The 18,674-nt window shown below is 53.6% G+C and overlaps 2 protein-coding genes across 3 annotated transcripts; one reads left to right on the forward strand and one right to left on the reverse strand.

The window, feature by feature from the left end:
* The first annotated feature begins 1,107 nt into the window (after nucleotides 1-1,107).
* Nucleotides 1,108-11,219, forward strand: Ap1s1 (adaptor related protein complex 1 subunit sigma 1). Of its 2 annotated transcripts, none has more exons than XM_028765993.1 (5): nucleotides 1,108-1,214; nucleotides 4,027-4,205; nucleotides 5,156-5,264; nucleotides 8,611-8,748; nucleotides 10,441-11,219. In XM_028765993.1, the coding sequence occupies exons 1-5, from the start codon at nucleotides 1,212-1,214 to the stop codon at nucleotides 10,486-10,488; spliced, it is 477 nt and encodes a 158-aa protein (XP_028621826.1). In that variant the 5' UTR covers nucleotides 1,108-1,211; the 3' UTR covers nucleotides 10,489-11,219. The 2 variants fall into 2 exon arrangements, with proteins under 2 accessions (XP_028621826.1, XP_028621828.1); XM_028765995.1 differs by lacking the exon at nucleotides 1,108-1,214 and adding an exon at nucleotides 1,432-1,534.
* Nucleotides 11,220-13,042: 1,823 nt separating this feature from the next.
* Vgf (VGF nerve growth factor inducible) lies at nucleotides 13,043-16,105 on the reverse strand. The gene is made up of 2 exons (XM_028765880.1): nucleotides 15,939-16,105; nucleotides 13,043-15,433 (listed from the first exon to the last, which is right to left on the reverse strand). Exon 2 carries the CDS (start codon nucleotides 15,411-15,413, stop codon nucleotides 13,560-13,562), a length of 1,854 nt encoding a protein of 617 aa, XP_028621713.1. The 5' UTR covers nucleotides 15,414-15,433; nucleotides 15,939-16,105; the 3' UTR covers nucleotides 13,043-13,559.
* Between the last annotated feature and the right edge of the window lie 2,569 nt (nucleotides 16,106-18,674).

Below are 18,674 nucleotides of genomic sequence, written 5' to 3' on the forward strand. Positions count from 1 at the left end.
TCACCACACCCAGTTCTGGAACCCCACCCTCCATTTTGGTTTTGGCTTCTTGTTTGCTTGACAGAGCTGCACTGTGTAGTCTAGGCTGGCTGTAGCCTTCTGGCTATGGGGATTACACCACACCCTTTTAATGCTTTAAGATTCTCTTCCCCTTTCTCCTTAATTTACAATTTCCTCACATTCTTTACATTTCTGTTACAGTGCCTACCTCTTCAGCAATTTTTTTTATCCCTGGTTTCTACTTATTTTGCTTGCTTTAAGACAGTGTACCATCTACCAAGTTCTCAATAAATACTTAAGCATTGTACTGTTTTAGTTTTTTTAAGGTTACATTTCATAAGTGTTCCCTGTGACCCTGTGGGGGCGTATGCAAGCCAGAGTGCTCGATTGTGCAGAGGTCAGAGGACAATTTGCAGGAGTCAGTTCTTTCTTTCCACCGTGTGGGTTTGAGGAAAATTTTTACAATCCGAGCTACCATACCTGCACTGTTTTGTGAGACATTTTTTTTTTTTTTGTGGAGTCAGGCTCTCTTGTGGTCTTCTGTGGTCTCGATCATGCCACGTAGCTGAGGCTGAACTTGACCTGCTGTTGCGCCTGTCTCTGCCTTCCAAGTGTAGCTATTACAATTACGCACAGGTACACCTGCCTTGTTTGTTTTGGAGACAGGATCTCGCTCTGGAACCCTGAGCTGTCCTTGAACTCTTTATTCTCCTAGCCTCCCGTTCTATATTTCCCTCATCCTGCTCATCACCACCCTCTGACTGATGTTTTCCACATCATTCCTCCCAACTTCTTCATAAACTCTAAAGGTCATTGTATCCACCTCTCACCGTTTTCCCGCCTTTCTCCCCCCACCCTCCGCAATGCTCCAAAACTCGAGGCCCTCATTGTCCTCTACCCCTCCCTTCCCATCCTCCAATCAACCCACCAAGACAGCCTTGTTACCATGACGACCGAGCTTTTGCAAAGCTGAAGTCAAGGACCTGGTTGCCATGGTTTCCGCTTCTCCGCCTCCAGCCCCGCCCGCGCGCCGGATGAGATGGGGGGGGTACTGCAGCGTTGGCGCCTGCGCAATGCTACCGCGCATGGAGCCGGCGAGGCCTTGGGCGGAGCTTCAAGCGGAGAGGGAGGGAAAAGAAAAGGATCCGACTGGGAGTGGAGCTGGCTTCTACGGTGGCCGGAGAGGGACGCACCGGGCCGGAGGCTGCAGGATGGTAGGCTGTGAGGAGAGGGAGGGGACGGGGACCCGAGGGGCGTGGGCTGTACCTGCGAGGGTCCGGAGGGGGGCTGCCCTTTGTGGGAGTCACCCTGTCTTCCCTGTGGTTCGCTAAGGATTCACTTCCCGGAGCTGCTAGAGAGAGCTGACCTCGGAAGCTGGAAATGGCACTAGGGACAGGGGTGGGGAGGAGTCTTGTTGGGAGAGAGGGGACTAGGGCTGAATGGTGGCGGGACTGTCCCGAACCTGGAGAAGCGCTCGGGACTCTGGGTTCGGTCCTAAAGACCCTCCCAGTCACTGCCGCAGGGAAGACACGAGGTTGGGGCGCTGGGGTCACTCGGGATGGGTGCAGGTCGCCGAATCCCCTTCCCATGAGGCCCACACTGGAGCAGGGCCCATGGAGAGCTCGGCGTGGGAGGGGACAGTTTCCGGGTCTCTGGAGTGAACCTCCTGTCTCGGTTCCTTGACAGAACTCGCTCGGAGTTCTAGCTCAGGTGGGCTCTAGGGTTTGCAGTCGGGGAACCTAGGCTCTGGAAGACACCCTGACTTTGGCAATTCCAGCTCTCCACCCTCTCCAGTGCATTTTCTTTTCCGGAACCCAGGCCTTCCGTCTTCCTGCTGTAGCTGTCACCTCCTTTTCTTAGCTGCACACGGTACCCTCAGTTCTTCGCCTTCCCTGTCCCCTCCACCCCCCAACCAACAATACTTCCTAGTTTCTGGGGTGTTTGTTTCTTTTAACTTAACCTGCTAAACTGGAAATGTGGTACACACACAGATATCCCAACCCCGGCCACGTTCTCGGAGCTGTTTGCTGGGAATTGAGTTCGGGATAGGGGCTGGGGGGGGGGGGGAAATTAGGTCCATGCGGGAAGCAATGAGGACTCTGCTTGCTATTTATTCCTCAGACATTCTCTAGGCGAGCCCTCCTGGGTGACTGGGCCCTGTCTGAGGGACTCAGTGATCAGTCACCTGACGTCTCGGAGGAAAGGTCAGGCCTTACAGTGCACACCTGTAAGCTGGCACTCAGGAAGGAGAAGCAAGGGGGATCAGAAAACCAAGGGCAGCCTTGGCTAACTAGGGAATTGAGGTCAGCCTGTGCTACATGAAACATTGTCTCAAAAAAGAAAGAGAGAAAGCAGGGCCAGAGAGACAGCTCTGCTTGTACAGGTGGCTGATAACCTGAGGTCATTCCCCAGAACCCACGTGGTGAAAGGAGCCAACTGACTACACAAAGTTCTCCTCAGACCTCTGCATGTGGGTGGTGGCATATGGGTGCCCCACACATACATATAAAATAGTATAACAGTTTAAAAAAACTGGAAAGAAAGAAAGAACTGGGAACTGGGAACTAAATGTGTGGACGGCAGAGGAAAATGGAGGACAAGATCTGAATACCCCTGTGCCAAGTGCAGTTCTGTGAGTGTACAGTGTACAGTGAAGACTATCAACAAGCATGGGACTGGCACAAGAGCCCCTGTCAAATCAGGGGCATCTGAAGGCTTATGGCAGGATAGGGTAGCGAGCCAACATCTGTGAGACATGGGGTCTAGAAGAACATACATAGAACTGTTGTCTGTTGACATCAGGTCTTCATGAGGCTAGGCATTTGCCCCATGGAAAGCAAGGTTAGGAAACAGAAGGTCAGGGAGAAATAGCAGCACCCAGCATGTTACAGGTCATACTGTATGCCCTCATAAATTAACTCGTTTAAGAATTCCTTAAGGGAAGAGGGATGGGTGGAGAGATGGTTCAACGTTAAGAGCACTTTCCGTTCTTCCAGAAGATTAAAGTTCAGTTTCCAGCACCCGTGTCAGGCAGTCATAGGTTTCTGTAACTCCGAATCCAGCGGCTCTGATGCCTCTGGCCTCCATGGGCGCCTGCACTCATGTACACAAACCCACTTTGTAGATGCATGCACGCTTACACTGAATTAAAAATAATAAAAGTGTGCTGGAGGGACGGCTCAGCGGTTTAGAGCATGCTGCTCTTGCAGAGGACCTGAGTCTGAGTCCCATCACCCACGTGGTGGCGCACAGCCATCTATAACTGCGGTTCTGAGGGATTCAACAGGCATTGCATGCACCACACATGCATGTGTGCCCATAAACGTCATACACAGAACATAAATCTTTAATAATAGTAACAAATCTTAAAAGACCCCCATAAGGAAGTATTATTTCTAGCTTGTGGATAAAGAAACTGAGGTTCAAAAACTACTTAATATTTTTCAAAGCCAGTCAGACAGCTCAGTGGGTAAAGGCACCTGCTGCCAAGCCTGAGTATCTGAATTTGATCCCTGTAGCCCACACAGTCGGACCAGAGAATCAGCTCACCAAAGTTGTCCTCTGACCTATACTCACACACAAATAAGTGTTATCAAATGTTTTTACATTTATTTTATCATCTGTGTGTGGGTGGGCCAGGTACTTCATGATCGTGGAGAGAGGACAGCTTGTGGGTGTTGGTTCTCTCCTGTAATGTGGGTCACAGGTATTGACCTCGGGTCATCAGACTTGGTACCAAGCACCTTAACTGATTTAGCTATCTTGCTGTCCCAGTATAGATTAATTTGCCCGAAGCTATACTCAAGCTAGTAGAGCCAGTATTTGAACCTAAATCCCAGGCATAAGATCTTTGACTTTCCCCCAGGAGAACACTCCTTCTTGTGGTGATACCCATCGTTGACAGCTAGGGTGAGAGTTCTGAAGAAGGTAGTGATGAACAGTGCAGGACTCTGGGGCTGTGTGTTTGTGGAGGAAAAGAGGTTCCGACCCCCTTCTCTGCTCCTCAGCTTTGGTCCTTCCTTGCAGATGCGATTTATGCTACTGTTCAGCCGGCAGGGAAAACTTCGGCTACAAAAATGGTACCTGGCCACCTCAGACAAGGAGAGGAAGAAGATGGTCCGAGAGCTCATGCAGGTCGTCTTGGCTCGAAAGCCCAAAATGTGTAGCTTCCTGGAGTGGAGGGACCTCAAAGTTGTCTATAAGAGGTGACACTCCCTTCCTCTATTTTTAGATGCACATGAATTGCCCTGTAGTTCACTGTGGGTTAAAACGGCTGAGAAATAACTCTCCGTGTCATCAGGGAGGGTGAGGAACAGAGGCATCGACTGGTTGGTCATGAACGCCTACTTCCTTCACTTCCCTGGTTCATCTTGAAATAGTTGTTCCAACCGGGGATGGACCTGTGTTCATAGAGTGCTTGGCTCACATGCACAAGGCCCTGGGTTCGATACCCAGCACAACATAAACCAGGTGTGAGAGCATACACCTGTAATCCCAGCAGCACTTATGAAATGGAGGAAGGAGGCCCAGAAGCTGGACCTCTTGCCTACATAGTGAATCTGAGGCCAGTACATAGTAACTCAGAAAGAAAGAAAGAAAGAAAGAAAGAAGGAAAGAGAGAGAAAGGGAGAGAGAAAGAAAGACAGAAAGAAAGATAGATCAAAAGCCAAGAGGAAGAAGCCCATAGATCTCTGTGCTTTCCAGTCCATAGCCTGGTCTAAAATGTAACAAGTTCCAGGCCAACTAGAGATGCAAAGTGAGATTATGTCTCAAAAATAAAAACGAAGAGATTACTGTTTCCTGCTTTGTTTTCTGACATGGCCTCTTGCATACACCCCGAAGACTCACCTGCCTACCACCTGTGACCCTCCCACACCCACTTTCCCAAACACACCCCTTCTGCTTCCTTGGGTTCTGAGCCTGTAAACTGGCTCCGATTCATACTGAGGCCAACCAAGTGGGTCAGAGAGCAGAAAGGAGAGGAAACCCATCTTGTGTGCTCATGGAAACAGTGTTAAATCGTTGTACCCTCAGGGGCCACAGTGTCAGGGAACAGTTGGAGGACCTCTGGCTCGTGGGCAGGTTGAGCCTGGAGCGCCAGGGGTCCTGAAGCCAGCACCTAATTGTGTCCCACCGGGTTCAATTACCTCCTCAGGTACGCCAGTCTCTATTTCTGCTGCGCCATCGAAGGCCAGGACAACGAGCTGATCACACTGGAGCTGATCCACCGATACGTGGAGCTCTTGGACAAGTACTTCGGCAGCGTGAGTCTCCCCACACGACCCGGTTCCCATGGCCAAGGGATTCCATCCTCCTGCCCTGGAAGTCTCAGTGGGAAGGTGGTGTTAGGGCACGGGAACTGAAATTAATCTTCCCCTTTAAGCCCTAAGCCTATTAGCTATGGCCCTTAATCAGCCTGGGCGTCTACCTCAGTCAGTAGAGCTCTGGCATGAGATGGAACGGGAGGGAGTAGAGGAAAACTAGCATTGGGGAGAGGCAGAGACCAAGTGAAAGTGAGTGTATCCATATGTGCACTGAGAGGTCAGAGGACAAACTCATGTGTTGGTCTTCAGATGCCCTCTGCTCCTTGATGGAGTTTCCTTCCTTCTTTCCTTCCTTCCTTCCTTCTTTCTTTTTTATTGTTTTTTTTTTTTTTTGAGTCTCACTATGGGTTTGTAGAGATGGCTCAGTGGTTAAGAGCTCTGACTGCTCTTGCGCCAAAGGACGAGGACCCGGGTTCAATTCCCAGCACCCACAAAGCAGCTCACAGTTGCCAATAACTACAGTTCCAGGAGATCCAACCCCTCACACCGACATATATACAGACAAACCACCAATGCACATAAAAGAAAAATAGATAAATTACTCTTGATACTATGTAGCTCTGGCTGGCCTACAACTTGCTATGTAGGCCAGGCTGGGCTCTAGCTCCCAATAGAGCTGTCTGCCTCTGCCTTCTGAGTGATAGGATCGAAGGCGTGTGTCAAAAGTTCATTTTTATTTTGTTTTTAGTTATATGTGCATGTGTTTGTCTGGGTGCGTACATGTGAGTGCTGGCGCTTACAGAGGGCAAAAGAGAAGAGAAGAGGCAGTAGGCTTGCTTGCCTGGGGCTGGAGTCACAGGTGCTTGTGAGCCCCCCACATAGGCGTATGGAATTGGACTCAGGTCCTCCTGAGCTGTCCCTGCAACTCCCACCTTGGTTTGGGTTTTGCTTATTGGTTTTATGAGATGTTTATTTGTTTAGTGTTCTGTTTTGGGTTGAGCCCCACTCCCTGTCCTGGGATTACAAATAAGCAACAGCTTATTTGAGCGCCCTTTCACCTTCCTAGGGGTTGAACTCTGAACTCTGGTTTTCCGGCTTACGATAATAGTGCCTTTACCTGTGGTCAGTCTACCCAGCCCTCTTTTTCCTTTTGGTTTTCGAGACAGGGTTTCTCTGTGCAGCCCAGGCTATCTGGAGCTCACTCTTTAGACCAACTCAGACTTCTACCAGCCTCTGCCTCCCTAGTGCTGGAATTAAAAGTGTGCACCGCCACCTCCCAGTTCCTTTTTGTTTTGAAGACAGGGGAACACGTGTGCATCCTAAGCTGGTCTCTAGCTCACAGTGAAGCTGAGGGTGACCTTGAACCTCCCAGTCTCTCCTGCCCTGGGGGGGGGGGTCACAGGCGTGGCCACCATGCCCAGTTTATTTGGTGCTGAGGGCTGACCCATTGTAAGCAAGTGTCTTAGTCACTGCTCTACAGCTGTGAAAAGGCACCACGACCAAGGCGACTGTTGTAAGAGAAAGGATTTAATTGGGGGCTTGCTTTATAGTTTCAGAGGTTTGGTCCATCGTCATCATGGCATGTAGACAGGGGCTAGAGAAGTAGCTGACAGCTACATCCTGACCCATAAAGAGGTAGATAGGGAAGGGGGGAGGGAGAGACAGGGGGAGGGAGAGAGAGAGAGAGAGAGGGAGAGAAACTTCTGGGTTTGGCTTGAGTTTTTGAAACGTCAAAGCCCACCCCTACTGACACACCTCCTCCAGCAAGGCCACACCTGTTAATCCTGGTAACCCTTTCAGACAGCCCACTGCCTGGTGACTAAGCATTCAAATAAGCCTATGGGGGCCATTCTTAAATCTTTTTTTTTTTTTTTTTTTTGGTTTTTCGAGACAAGGTTTCTCTGTGTAGCCCTAGCTGTCCTGGAACTCACTCTGTAGACCAAGCTGGCCTCAAACTCAGAAATCCGCCTGCCTCTGCCTCCCAAGTGCTGGGATTAAAGGCGTGCGCCACCACTGCCCGGCCTATGGGGGCCATTCTTATTTATTTATTTATTTCCCAAATGCTGCCCCCCCCAATCCCTCCTCCCACTCCTCCTCCCCTTCTCCTCTGAGAGGGTGCCACATCCCTGGCCCACCAAGTCTCTGCAGGATTAGACACATCCTTTCCCGCTGAGGCCAGACAAGGCAGCCCTAGTAGGGAGCATATTACACAGTCAGGCTACAGCTTTAGGGGAGAGCCTCTGCTCCAGTTGTTGGGGGACCCACACTGAGACTGAGCTGCACAAGGGCCGTGGTCCAGCCTGTGGACGCTCTTTGGTTGGTGGTTCAGTCTCTGAGAGCTCCCAGGAGTTCAGGTTAGTTGACTCTGTTGTTCTGTCTGTGGAGTTCTTTTCCCCTTCAGGGCCTTCACTCCTCCCCCCAGCTCTTCCACAAGAGTCCAGACGTCCGTCCATTGGCTGTGGGTATCTGCATGTGTTCAGTCAGCAGCTCTGAGGGCGTTCTTAGTCACACCAGAGAAGCCAGCATTCAACCAACCAACCGAGGGTACATCCCAGCCTGAGTCAATCCATTGGTTTTGTAATCCACCTTCTGCTTCAGCTTCTCAAAGAACTGAGATGAGAAACCTCTACCACCCCACATGCCTCAAGGGGTTCTCTGGTCTGCTCTTCAATCTGAGGAGCTGGCACTATCATCTCCTTCTTTGGATGGGGAAACCTAGGCTCAGAGACATACCATAATATGCACAACAAATTGCATATTAACAGAGGTCACCTTGGCTCTTCTAAAGCAAAGACCATGGTGTTCTCCTCTGCCCCAGAGTGTCTAGGTTAGAGGCTAGCCTAGGGTGTGGCAGAAACCATATTGGATATTTTAAGAGGAAAACAACCACAACCACAGACTTCTAACTCCTGATCCAGAAGGTGAGGCATTGAAAGCAGGAGCAGGCGTGGTGGCCTGTGCCTGTAATCTCAGCACTGAGCCTGAGGCAGGAGGATTGGGCCTCAAGGCCAGCCTGCAGGAAAAGCCACAGCACTGAAGACTGCAGCCCAGGAGAGTCTAAGACTTACCAACGAAACTCATTGTGGGGCTCAGGACGGGCTTCAGTTGGTAGCATGCTTTTACCTTGCATGCCCAGAGGCCTGCACCACATAAAAATGTGTGGAGGCACATGCTTATAATTCCAGCATTTGAGAGGCAGAGGCAGGAGGATCAGTTCAAGGACAGACTCAGCTGTATAGGAGACTGAGGGGAAATCTGGAGGACAGGAGGCTCTGTCAGTGGCGTGAAGCAGGATGGAGGCTGGGGGCACCTTGATCCTCAGCCCTGCCTTTCCCCCTTGTCCCAGGTATGCGAGTTGGACATCATCTTCAACTTTGAGAAAGCCTACTTTATCCTGGATGAGTTTCTGATGGGTGGGGACGTCCAGGACACCTCCAAGAAGAGTGTGCTCAAGGCGATTGAGCAGGCTGACCTGCTGCAGGAGGTACGAGCCAGGGACAGTGAGGAGGAGGAGGAGGATTACTGTGGCCGAGGGGATTCCCCGCCCCTCGGACACCCTGCTCATCGCCGAGTGGGCCCCCCTCCCTGTGGCGTCTGGCCCCCAACACGCCCTGCTGTCTAACTTGTCCTGAGTCCTGAACCCATGGAGCAGGAGGTGGCTGGGCCGATCGCCCACTACAGATGTCCCCTCTTTCATTCCAAGCTCTAGCTCTTCCCAAGACCCAAGATGTCTGTCTTATTCTGGCCTAGTCTCCTTTGACTTAATGATTTTCATGATGGTAAGGGTTGTTTAGAGAGTTGGAGACTGGTTCATAGTAGATAAGTCTTTTCTTCCTTGACATCTGTCTGTCTGTATGTCTATCATCTATCTATCTATCTATCTATCTATCTATCTATCTATCTATCTATCTATCTATCTAGTCTGTCTATGTATCTATCTGTCTGTCTGTCTATATTTCTCCCTCCATGTCTCTCTCTGTCTCTCTGTCAGTCTGTCCCCCCCACCTCTCTCTCTGATGGAAGCTCCCTGATCCTACTTTGCACGTCTGTCTGTAACATGAGGGGTCTGTGTATGTCTCTACATGTGGGTAGAGGCCATTGGCTAGAATTGGGTATCTCCCTCAGTCACTCGCCACCTTATTTTTTCAGAGTCTCCCATTCAGCCTGGGGCTCATGCATTCAGCCAGGCTGATTGGCTTCAGGGAGCTACCTGTCTCAACTCTCTCCCACAAGCACTTGAATTAAAGACCCAAACCTCCATTCCAGGCTTCTCTGGGGTTGCTGGAGATTCAAACTCAGATCTCTATGCTTACATGACAGATACATGTCATATAATGACTGAGCAGTCTGTCCAGCCCCACCTAGTCCTCCCTTTTAACAACATGTATACACACACACACACACCCCTTTTGCTCTGGAACTAACATCTATGGGACGTGGGGCTGGCCTGGAGGGTGTCTGTCAGTTCTCCCTGCTGTCTGGCATCCCTGCCCTCTCTCCGTCCCTGCTTGTCCCCTCTGCTGTGCTACTGCTGAGCCTTGGTGCAGGGAGATGAGTCACCAGGACTCTGCAGTGACAAGCAAGCCAGCTTGAGCCGGCTCTGAGGAGGGGGAGAGATGGGGTCCATGAGGGAGGTCAGGCATATAGGGGGAGAAATGGCAGAACCAAACCTGAGGTCACCCCACTGGTCCAGCTTCCCTTCATCCCCTGGTTACTACACACTAATGACTCATCACTCTGAAGTCTACCTCTCCTTCCCTTAGGAGTCTGGTACCAATGGCTTGGCCTTCCCACTCTGAGAGGCACGGGCCAAGTGTCCCCACTACCTACCCCTGGAATCAGGGTTCCTTCTGTTCCTCCTGCCCCAGCTTCCTACCTCTTACACATGAGTTCTGAGGCTGCTCACCTGCTCCCCAAGTTCCTAGCTTTAGATTCTGGGTGATGATGAACTTGGCCTCCTCTACCCTCCTTGCCACTGTGGGTGCTGGGAATGGTGTCATGAGGCCTGAGAGGTGCTTCCCCCCCCCCAGGGCTTACAGCACCCCAGCCTTGGGCTCATACAGCTTTTCTCCCCCCACCCCCATGTGTGTCTGTGCTTCCCCTGACTCTGATTCCTTCATCTCGCCTACCCTGTCTACCCTTCCTGGTGTCTCTGCGTCACCCCTGTCTGTCTCAGGAGGATGAGTCGCCACGCAGTGTCCTGGAGGAGATGGGCCTGGCATAGCCCCGTCAGCCAGCGGGGGGGCCCGTGGAAACGGGGGAAGCCAAGACAAGAGACAGCACTTGGGGGCTGTTTCTCTCATCTCTCCCCCAGACCCCTTCTCTTGGAGGGACCCGGCTGCTTTTCCTCATGTACTTTAGAAGGAGCGGAGGCCCCAGCCCTTCATACAAACATTCCCTCCCTCCAAATCTTCTCCCCTCCACCCTCTACCGTTCCCAGTGAAGGCTTCAGGAGCTAGAAGGGAGAAAAAGGTGACCTGGACGGGGTGCTCAGCGACTGTCATTTCTTTCCTTTGAAGAAGCAATGTTAGCCCTGCCACCCTTCGTCCCCCCTGTGTCCTGTATGGCTGTAATATATAAATATGTCAGGCTAAAGGGAAAGGTTTCCAGGGCTCTTGTCTCCCCTCTGCCCCCAAACCTACCTCCACCCTCCCTACAACCAGCCAAGGCAGCTGCTCCGCCTGGGACGGGCTTTCTCCTCCCCAGTCCCCACGTCCTCCTGGGCTCCAGTGTCCAGCCAGAGCCTGGGAAGGAGCCACAGAGTTAATGTTTTTCTAACCTTGCTATTTGGAGGGAAGGGAAGGTTGGGGGAAGGGCCCACTTTCTGGGACACTGATCCTGTCCCCCTCCCTCCACTCCACATTGTGGGTACGGCGGGAGCCAGGCGGGTGGGGTGGGCCAAGTGGCTGCCTTTATTTCCTTTCTTCTGAAATAAAAGGAAAAAGTGTTTCTGGACTTGGCTTGCCTCTGGCTTTGTTGGAGAAGACAGACATCCACCCTGAGGTCAAGGGCAGCTTCCTGCTAATGTCTTCCTGGGAGCTGGGTCATTGTACTTGGGAGGAAAAATTAAAAATAGAAGATGCCCAGCTGAATGTCAGATAGACAACAGGTTTTGTTGTTGGAGGGTGTTGTTTTTGTTGTTTTCTTTTATGTGCTAGGATAATCAAGCCCACGGCTTGTACATTCTGGCAAATACTCCCGGCTGAGCTGCAAGCCCTCTGTTCAGTCTTGCTTTGTGAGACAGTGTTTTGCTTGGATAGCTCTGAGTGACCTGGAATTCAGGGGTGTTTCCGCTCCGACTACCTTCTAGATACTGAGATGACAAGCATGTGCCAACCACATGCCAACCCAAGAAATTCCTTTACATTTTGAATCAGGGTTTCATGTGGTCTAGGCTGACCTTAAACTCAGTATGGATGGGAGGATAAACTTGACTTTTCTGATCTTCCTGCATCTACCTCCAGGTCACAGGTGTGCTCTGCCCAACTGAGCCACTGGCCAGCCTCAGCGGTCCTCTGTGTATTTTGTTGTACTAGGGATCAGAACCGACAGCCACAGCCCCAACAGATGAGTTAACAAGAGTGTCCCGTGTGCTGTGGAAAAGTTATTCTGGAAGGAGGAAAGTACCTACTGCTTATCTGGAATTAGAAGTTTAAATGAGCTGGGGCGGTGGTGGCGCACACCTTTAATCCCAGCACTTGGGAGGCAGAGGTAGGCGGATTTCTGAGTTCGAGGCCAGCCTGGTCTACAGAGTGTGTTCCAGGACAGCCAGGGCTATACAGAGAAACCCTGTCTCGAAAAACCAAAAAAAAAAAAAAAAAAAAAAAAAAAGAAGAAGTTTAAATGAGTGTCTTTTACTCTGTCTACTAGCCCCGCCCCAGAGAATTGTACACACTGCTTGTAACTACACATAACCCAGAAAGGCCAAGATGTCCTGACGTCGTAGGCTCTCTTCTGAGAAGTCCATGTAAAATAGAAGGTAGCCATTTGCCTTGTTTAGTTTTGTTTGGGGAGGCAATTGAGAAGAAATGGCTGAGAGCAGTCTGTGTGGGGGCTAGCCCCTTCTCCCCAAATTTCCGAGAATTCAGGGAAACTTTGAAGGGAAGGCTGGATGACTGGGGGTAGGGGAAGCCTCCCAGATGCCAAAGTGGAATTTGTATGGTGCCATTTTTCTTTTGAGTCCTCAAAGCTTGTTTCTCCCAGCCAATTGACTCTTTTCTTGTTTATTTTGTCTTTTTTTTTTTTCCTGACCCTGCTTTATGGGACCAGTACATCCAAGGCAGGCACTTCTACCAACTGAGCCATGTCCCCACTCCCAGCAACTGGCTCTTGTTGGACTCTGTTCTTTCCTCGGTCAGACACTGGGAACAATGACTCAACTTCTGGCCACAAGGTGGAAGTGGGAAAAGTCGAGGTTCGATTTTGTTTTGGTTTTTATTACATTTATTTGTTTTCTGGGTAGGTGAGCTTACCAAGGTGGGCATATGGAAGTCAGGGAACTTTCCATAGTCAGTCCTCTCCTGGAAGGAACCTCACTCATGTCTTGCTTGGTAACACGTGCCTTTACCCAGCAGACCACTGTCTCAGTGGCCCCAAAGTTGTGGTCCTTAGTACTCAGTACTAGAACATCCCCTTTCCAGGTTCACTGTCATGCCTTTCTCCCACCCAGTCTGGCTTAGTCAGAGACTAGGGAGCCTGTGCTGACTGGCGCTTCCCTCACCGCCCCTTGGAGAGGACCAGACAGGCCCAAGGGGACGGGTGAATAACGGAAAACAAAGTCCTAATAAAATAGTCACTTTTATTTCTTAGCAAAACTATTTCCTCCGTGAGGGGTATTTACAACAGAGAAGGAGAAGAAGTGGGTAAGTTCACAGCAATTTGGAGAAGAGGGTAGGCTCCGGAGGCCCCAAGGCTGGGAGACGTACACGTCACACGATTAAATAGGACAGCATTTCCCCGTTTGGGACCGGGAAGTTGCTAGAGAAACTAGATGGGGACGAGGCCCCTGGAGGAAGTGGGGGTGTAAGGGGACTCGCACAAACCACACACCCGCCTGGGCTGGCCCCGGAATCGCCCGCGAGTTTTGGGTGTTCTAGACTGCAGACCCCAGGGAAGTCTGACGGGTCCGGTGCAGACAGAATCCGGGGCGGGGCCTTGTGGGGCGGGGCCGGGCGGCAGCCAAGGGGCGGAGCCGGGGCGCATGCAAACACGGAGAGGGAGGAGGAGCGACACGGAGGGGGGACGTGGTGGCGCGCGCAGCTGGGAGCGGGCGCGCGGGGGCGGGGCCGGGGCGGGTCACGGGCGGTGCAGCAGCACGTGCTCAATGTAATTCTCCAGCTCTTCCTGCTCCTGCAGTCGGCGCTCCTCGGCGTCCGCTTCCTCCTGCGCGCGCCTGGCCTGGGCCTCCAGATCAGGATGGTGGCGCGCAGGTGGCAATGCGTGATGGAAGTGACGGCGGCGGGAGGATGCGGGCGGCTGCAGTGTCCGCGGCCGAATGTAGTTTGGGAAGGGGTGATAGGGTCCCGGGGGAAACACCTCATCCTCCTCCCGATCCCAGGGTGGGAGCACTTCGTTCCAGTCCGGCAACTCATCCCGGGCCTGGGCGGGAGGTGGGGGCTGCGGGGAGCGGACATGGGTCGGGGCTGGGGCAGCCCTGGGGGGCGGCACCGGCTCGGGAGGGGCGTTCTTCTTCCGCTTCCGTTTCTCCTCCACCTCTTCGATGATGCTGACTACATCGTCTGCTGGCAGGTGGAGTTTGGTGGACAGTTCAATGAGACTATCGATCGTCTGTGGATCCATCTCCTCGTCGTCGTCATCCTCCTCCCCGCCCTCCTCTGCCCCCTCAGCATCCTTCCGCCGATGGCCTGGCGCCTCCTCCTGGGAGCGCTTGTCTTCGGCTCCGGCTTCCCCGTCCTCCTCCTCGGCGAACAGGAGCGCGTTCTGCCGCGCCCTCTCCGCCTCCTCTGCCTCCGCCTCCGCCTCCGCCGCCTCCTCATCCTCTTCCCCCACATCGTCCTCCCCACCACCGCGTCTCTCCTGCTCCGCCTCCTCTTCCCTCTCGTTCTCCCGCTCTTGCTGCGTCTCCTGCAGCCCGCGACCCCCGAGATCGCGCTGCCGGGCTCCGCCCTGCAGCAGATACTGGAGCAGCAGGTCGGAGGCGAGATCGGCCAGCCGCTCTTCTTGCGCCGCGGCCTGCCGGGTGGCCTCCGCCTGTCTCCTCCCTGCCTCTACCTGAGCTAACCCTTGCTGAAGCAGGCGCTCTCCTGCCTCGGAGCCGCCCAGGAATGAGCCCTCGAGCCGGCGCACCTTGGGGAAGGGTGCACCTAGACTTTGGTACGCCTTGGATAAGGGTGTCAAAGTCTCACCTAGATGTGTTTTAGGGGAGGACACTCCTTCCCCGAACTGATGGGTTTCGGGAAGGGGAGCGCTTTCGGACATTCTAGCCTGGAATTGAGAAGGGACCGGGGGAGACAGAGGAGCGCGCTCCGGGACGCGTGCCTGGAACTCTCCCCAGGAGGCGCGCCATACGCGCTCTGGCCCGGGGCTCTCCAGATTGACTCGGGTCAGCGTGTGCGTGCGGGTTTCAGTCTCTGTTGCCGCCGTCTCTTGCTGGCGCTTAGCATTGCTCGGACTGAAATCTCGAAGTTCTTGGAGCAAGGATGCTAGCGCCTCCAGCTCTTCTGAGCGGTCGTCCGTCTCAGGATCGTTGTCCTGAGTCTGAGGGCGAGGGGGGGCCACAGCGGGCGCTTGGATTTCTGGTGCCGGGAGGCTATGGGTCTGACTGCGCACGGACTCGGTCAGCAGAGCTTCTGCTGCTTCTTCGGGTGTTGCCTGCTGGGAACCTCCCGGGACCGCCGGGGGCGAGGCCGGACGGTCCAGTGCCTGCAACAGTACCGCGGCCAGCGCCCGGGGATCCACGCCCTGGAAGAGCTCTCCCTGGTCCTGAGGCTCGGAATTCCGAGCAGCTCGGACCTCTGGGACGCTGTCATCCTTTGGCCGGGACACTGCGTCCTCAGCTACCTGCCCATTATGCTCAGAGCCGAGGGGAGGAGGATAAACATCGGAGCGCCCCGGGGGCGCTGCTCCCAACCCCTGGATCAGTAGAAGGAAACAGAAGAGGACGGATGCCGGCAACGTGAAGGTTTTCATGACCAACGGGCTGCCAGAGACTGAAAAATAGAAGAAACCAAAGAAATAGAGGATTTTTATAAGAATTCCCCGCTTTCTATTTCTGCAGTGGGTCCCCCCACCCGTAAGCAGGAAATCCGGGGTTTCCCTCATTTCTCTAACCTTACCCGAAGAGAAACGTTTAGCAGAGAACAAGAAAGATGTGGCGATCTCTGGGGTCGTGCAAATGAGCAATGAACGCCCTCAATCCTCAGTCTGGGTACCCAGTGCCTCCTGTCGCCCCCTTCCCTAAGTCATCTCTCAGCCAGCGCCCGCGTACTAAGCAGCAATGATAAGCGGGAGGGGGGATCTGTTCCCTCCCTACAGGACTCCCCGGATGGTGCGTGGGCGACTTCATCAGCGACAGAAAAGCAGAGACTCCCCGTTCACCAAAGACCCTTCCCCGGGGGCACACCGCTATGCTCTCAATACCCCATAAGGAAAGAAAATCCTCCCTTCACGCCCACGAGTGAAGAGGGTTGTAGGGATGGACAGCAGAGTATTTACCAGCCGGTGTCACGACGGCGGGAGGTGAAGAGGACGGTCGGGGCAGGGGGGAAATCTGGACCGGTCCGCCTTGGCTCCGTTCCGTGGCTGGAGTATGAGCGATGGTCGAGGGCTGGCGTCCTAGGAGCTGGGCTCAGCTGGGTCAGCAACAGCGCTCTCGCTCCGGCTTCAGCACGCTGGACAGCGCCCGCGCCACCGCTGCCTTATAAAGGGGAGCGCAGGGGGTCACGTGGGCTCGCCCCGCCCCATTGACGTCAATGTTCATTCATGGGGAAGCGGGCGGGTGCCTGGTAGACGGTGGAAGCCCAATGATTGGAGGATAAGCCTCGCTCCCGGCCTGCACCTGCGCAGTAGGGCCCTCGGCTAGAGGGGCGTGCGCTAGCCAAGCTCCAGGAAATGAATGAATGAATGAATGAATGAAATGTCGAGGCGGGCGGGGCAGGGGGCTATGAATGAATGAAGGAGGGACGAGGAGAAAAGGATGAATGAATGAATGGAAAAATGAATGGAAGGGTGGGTACAGAGGAGCCAGAAGGCGGGAGGGTGGGTTACAAAGCACTTGCGGAGCGGAGCCCGCGTTGCTGAGCAGAATAGGAAGAGGGCACCGCCAGCATCTAATTGGGTGCCAGTAAAAGATCAGTACTGGATGGGGGGACGGTAAGGGTTTGAGAACCGGGGAAGGGGCCTGACTCCCTACTTCGCTACAGTATGGTCTATAGGGAGCACGCCCAAGGACGACTTGAACCTGAGAGGAGGGGTGGATTTGCGGTGCGGGATGCCCGCCCAGGGTCAGCGCAGATGGGAGGATCTTGCGGTTTGGGTAATCACCTTGGAAAGGGTCCTAGTCGAAAGAGAAAAGGGAAAGACTGACGACGTGTGTGCCTCTGGGTCGTGTCCAAACCAGTTCATGTCTGAAGGGGGTTGGGAAAAAGGTGTGTCTGTCCTTCTGGACAGCGGACTCCGCCGTGATTGTTAGGGGGTCCCTGTTGTGCCCCTTTTTAAATTCAATTCTTCCACTCCCTTCGGCTAGTTTCCCTCTCCCCCACAGCCCCTACCCAAGGACATTTGGAGGGCAAGAGCAGACCAGGTGGGGAGGGGGTTGAGCAGGTGGAAAGGGTGACTCAACTCCATTTCTCTCTACCGCTTAAAGGGGAGGTCTGAACGCGACCGGAGGTGGGGGGGGGGTGTACTGCAACGTCAGAGATGGACCCTCTCAGCCATCAGACCCTTCGACCGTATCTCCTGCCCAGAGGGGTTGGGGCTGGGGGCTCGGACAGCTAGAGGTTCCGGGAGTGGGGGGCGATGACGCAGAGATTGCGCAGAAAATCTATCAGCCAGCCGGGTCCGGTGAAGGGAGACCAGACGTGGGCGGGGGTGGGATGGGAGGACGGAAATGGGGAGGGGGTAGAGGAGAGGGAAAGGTGGCCCCGGGAGCAGCTACTGCAGGAATGAAGGGGAGGGAGGAAGGCTGGAGGGGGCTGCGGTGCAGGCGAAGAGCAGTGCGGGGGCGTGGGCAGGGAAGGGGGGGGACAATGACACACACCAGACACACAAGTACTGCGGAGACAGGGGTGCTTATAGGCACATTCAAAGCCCCCCGCAACCTGACACTTTGGAAACCAGAGTGGGGAGGGCATCTGGAGGGTCTCAGAGCCTCTTTCAGAGCCAGACCCCTCATACCATCCTGTTACTGACCCCCATTTTAAGCCCCTGGCTCGTGCATGCGCGGGGGCGCGCGCGGACACACACACACACACACTCACACTCACGTGCTTTCTCTCTCTAACCAGCAGTGGCTTCTCCCTTCCATCAGTGGCTTGACTTTCCCAGAAGAAACCCCATCAGCTCTGCGGAGAAAAGGTGGGGTGAGAGAGGAAAGAGAAGAGATGGGGGCAGGGGGAGGGAAGGAAAAGAACCTGCAGCAGGTTAAAGGAGCAGGCTAAAGGAGAGCGAGAGGGGGGAAAATAAACAAACTTGAGAACCAAGGTGACAGTAGATATTCCAAAGAAAGGAGAGAGGGGGGCCTAAAGACACCCCCCCCACCACCATCAACACCACCACCACTGCCACCACAGCAGTATCTGACATTCCCCCCAACACACACAGCCATCCAGAGCCCGTGACTAGAATTCCCTCCGTCCCTTTTCCCTCCCCACCTCCCTTCATCTTCTCAGCCTGGCTCCCTGGAGCAGTGGGCTGAGGAGGGGGTCATGTTATCCTCCTAATGGAAGGTGAATCAGAAAGCTGGTGGTTCGGAGAGGGGAAGGGGAAACCTTTGGAGAGAGAGAAGGGAGGGGAAGAGAGCTCAACAAAGAGGCTGCCTGACGGGAGAGAGACTCTAAGTTTGAGGTCCAGGGAAAGGAGACAGACACCTACAGAAACCATATACCTGTGTGCTTGCATGTGTACGCAAGCACCCTTGTGTTGCATGTATGCGTGTGCACTTCTTTGGAAAGAGATTAAAAAGACCCAAAACAGAAAAGAAAAGGAGAAAAAATAGGGAGAAGCAAGCAAAGCAGGTTGAGACTGGATGGATATGGTTCCAGTTTAAATGGGGGGGGGAGGTTCCTCTTGTCATTGGCCACCTGTGTGACTGTTGGCTGGCACATCAGTGAAATTCTAATCTCTTAGGATTGTAGGCATGCCTGTTCTGTTTGGGGTCTTTGTATGCACCCAGATCTGGTGCCTGTCTCTCTCTCTCTCTCTCTCTCTCTCTCTCTCTCTCTCTCTCTCTCT

The sequence above is a fragment of the Grammomys surdaster genome, unplaced genomic scaffold (genome assembly GCF_004785775.1).
Source record: "Grammomys surdaster isolate TR1022 unplaced genomic scaffold, NIH_TR_1.0 166, whole genome shotgun sequence".
In the NCBI taxonomy this organism is placed as follows: domain Eukaryota; kingdom Metazoa; phylum Chordata; class Mammalia; order Rodentia; family Muridae; genus Grammomys; species Grammomys surdaster.